This window comes from Pygoscelis adeliae, unplaced genomic scaffold (genome assembly GCF_000699105.1).
Source record: "Pygoscelis adeliae isolate BGI_AS28 unplaced genomic scaffold, ASM69910v1 Scaffold85, whole genome shotgun sequence".
In the NCBI taxonomy this organism is placed as follows: domain Eukaryota; kingdom Metazoa; phylum Chordata; class Aves; order Sphenisciformes; family Spheniscidae; genus Pygoscelis; species Pygoscelis adeliae.
Window position 1 is genome coordinate 8,391,094 of NW_008824900.1, and position 2,129 is coordinate 8,393,222.

The following is a 2,129-nucleotide window of genomic DNA, read 5'->3' on the forward strand; positions in this document are numbered from 1 at the left end:
TGGGGTGGCTTCCTCCGACAGGAGCACCCTCGGTCGGTCTCCTCGCCAGTGCTGCTAGGAACAAGGAGTCAAACGCTGCTGTATGAAAATAGTGTGTAAACAAAGGGAGGGACCGTGTACGGAGGCCGAGTATAAAATAGTAATGTTGACACGGTGACTATTTAGGTTTACAAGCAGGAAACGGCATCTTTTAATCTTCCTTTGGTAAGGGTCTCCCTAGCAACAACAGATTACACTTTCGTGGGGGAAGGGAGATTTTTGAGCTGATGTTGCCTTTAAACTGTCACAATTAAATATGTTCAGAGTGTTTGAAAGCATTTTGCCTTTATATGCAGAGTTTTGAAGCTGTACAGGATATGGTTTCGATTCTGAACATGAGGCTACTCACAAAAACAAGTCTCGCTAAGTGTTAGAAGTTTCTAGCACTAGTAGCAATAAATTGTCCATGAGGATAGTTAGAATTGACCTTTTTACGGGTAATTCAACACCCTCACGGTTAAATACGGGGTTAATGTTATAAAGGAAGAAGGTGAGAGTCACCTTGTATCTTGATACTTCGGGAGTTTCAGAAGAGCTTTCAGGGACGAGCCCATTACATTGGGTGTACTTTTGTAGAAGTAATGTTTTAGACTCTGGATAACGTTAACATCCGAAATTCCCATTCTCTGTTTTTGCAAAAGAAATACTTCTTTGTCACAAAACGTCTGCATGTGCCTGTTACTAATTGTACCTTAATTTTAAGGAAAATTGGATGGCTGAGTGAGAACTGGTTGTTCAGAAGATTCACGATCGTGGCTGAGGATTAGAACATGTCTAAAGAAATGCAAGAGCTGCAGAAGCAATGGCACTCCATGGTGCAGTCCATCCACAGCAACTCAAATGTGGGTCTGGATTATAATTTTATATAATATATTTATAAAGATACTCTTTTCGTAACTCTCAGAATATCACATCCCAATTTATTTAAATGCAATTTCAAAACTTTTTTTTTTTTTTTGAGAAAATTGGCACTCAATTTTTTAAGTGAACACTGAGAAGCCTATGGAAAGAGCTGTCCTCCCACACCTTCAGCAATCAAGAAAAAGCAAAGCATGTTCTGCATTTCTGTGTTTTACTGGTATAACCATTTGAGATAGTAGAGTGGCATTTGAGTGAAATGGTTGTGCTGCTATAAAAAGAACTAAAACTACAATACGTATTTCCTTAAGGGAAGGGAAATGTCTCTACTACAGTAAAATTCCATTGTATAGGTATGACTGCCTCTGTAAAAAGGGTTTTTTTTTCCTACCGGTAACATTATAATTAAACTCCTAAAAACTTTGTGATACAGACATGCCTGCACTGTACTTACGCTTAATAAATGAGCAGGTTGCAGATACTACTGAGGCATGGAAAAAAGAAAAATCATCATAATTTTTAAATGTTACAGGTTTTTTTTCGTAACAAATACAGTTTTCTAGATCAAAATCATAGCTGTTGAGGCCCCACTGAAATCTGTGCAGCTAAACTGTGATTTTTTTTTTTTTAACTTGTTTTCAGGTGGTTTTTTTGTTTGGTGTTTTTTTTTTTATTTGTGCAAGAATGGAACTGGGAAGTCCAAGAGAAACATGTCTGTTGTTGGTAGAATTATATTTGCTATGCAATTATCCAAATTTGCAATAAGTCCTCATGCTTTTGAAATATAGAGGCAACAGCTGCCCTCTGTTCAAGCTGCAGACTTGACCTTTAAAAGTTATCTATGACGAGATGAAAACAAAATCTGAAATGTTTTTCTTTCATCCACAGGTTGTTGCATTTATGAATTCTCGTGTTGGCCAATATTTAGATGACCATCCTTTCGTTGCCTTATCGCTGCTGATGTTTGTTGCAGTGTCTGCTATTCCTGTGGCATTTTTCCTGATTTTTGTTGTTACAACAGCCGTAATGGCCTGTATCAGCGTGATAGTTATGGAAGGTATTGTATGCATGCATGCAGGTACTTATTTATTTTAAGGCATGTCGTCTTTTCCTTTTTTTCTTCCTCCTTCTGGAGTTTCCAGTTCAAGCAGTTGAGGATTTCTGTATGTAGTCCTCAGGTCTCAGCAGTAGTGAAACTCTTAATACAAGAATAGTAATCTGATTAACTGTAC

General features: G+C 37.7%; 1 protein-coding gene across 1 annotated transcript in view; it reads left to right on the plus strand.

Annotated features, from left to right (window-relative positions):
• The first annotated feature begins 742 nt into the window (after nucleotides 1-742).
• The window catches only part of TMEM159 (transmembrane protein 159), a 3,915-nt gene continuing 2,528 nt past the window's right edge, over nucleotides 743-2,129 (plus strand). The window contains exons 1-2 of the mRNA XM_009324792.1: nucleotides 743-881; nucleotides 1,786-1,954. Of these exons, the coding sequence (XP_009323067.1) occupies nucleotides 810-881; nucleotides 1,786-1,954 (241 nt within the window). The 5' untranslated portion in view covers nucleotides 743-809. The remainder of the gene's footprint in view (nucleotides 882-1,785; nucleotides 1,955-2,129) is intronic.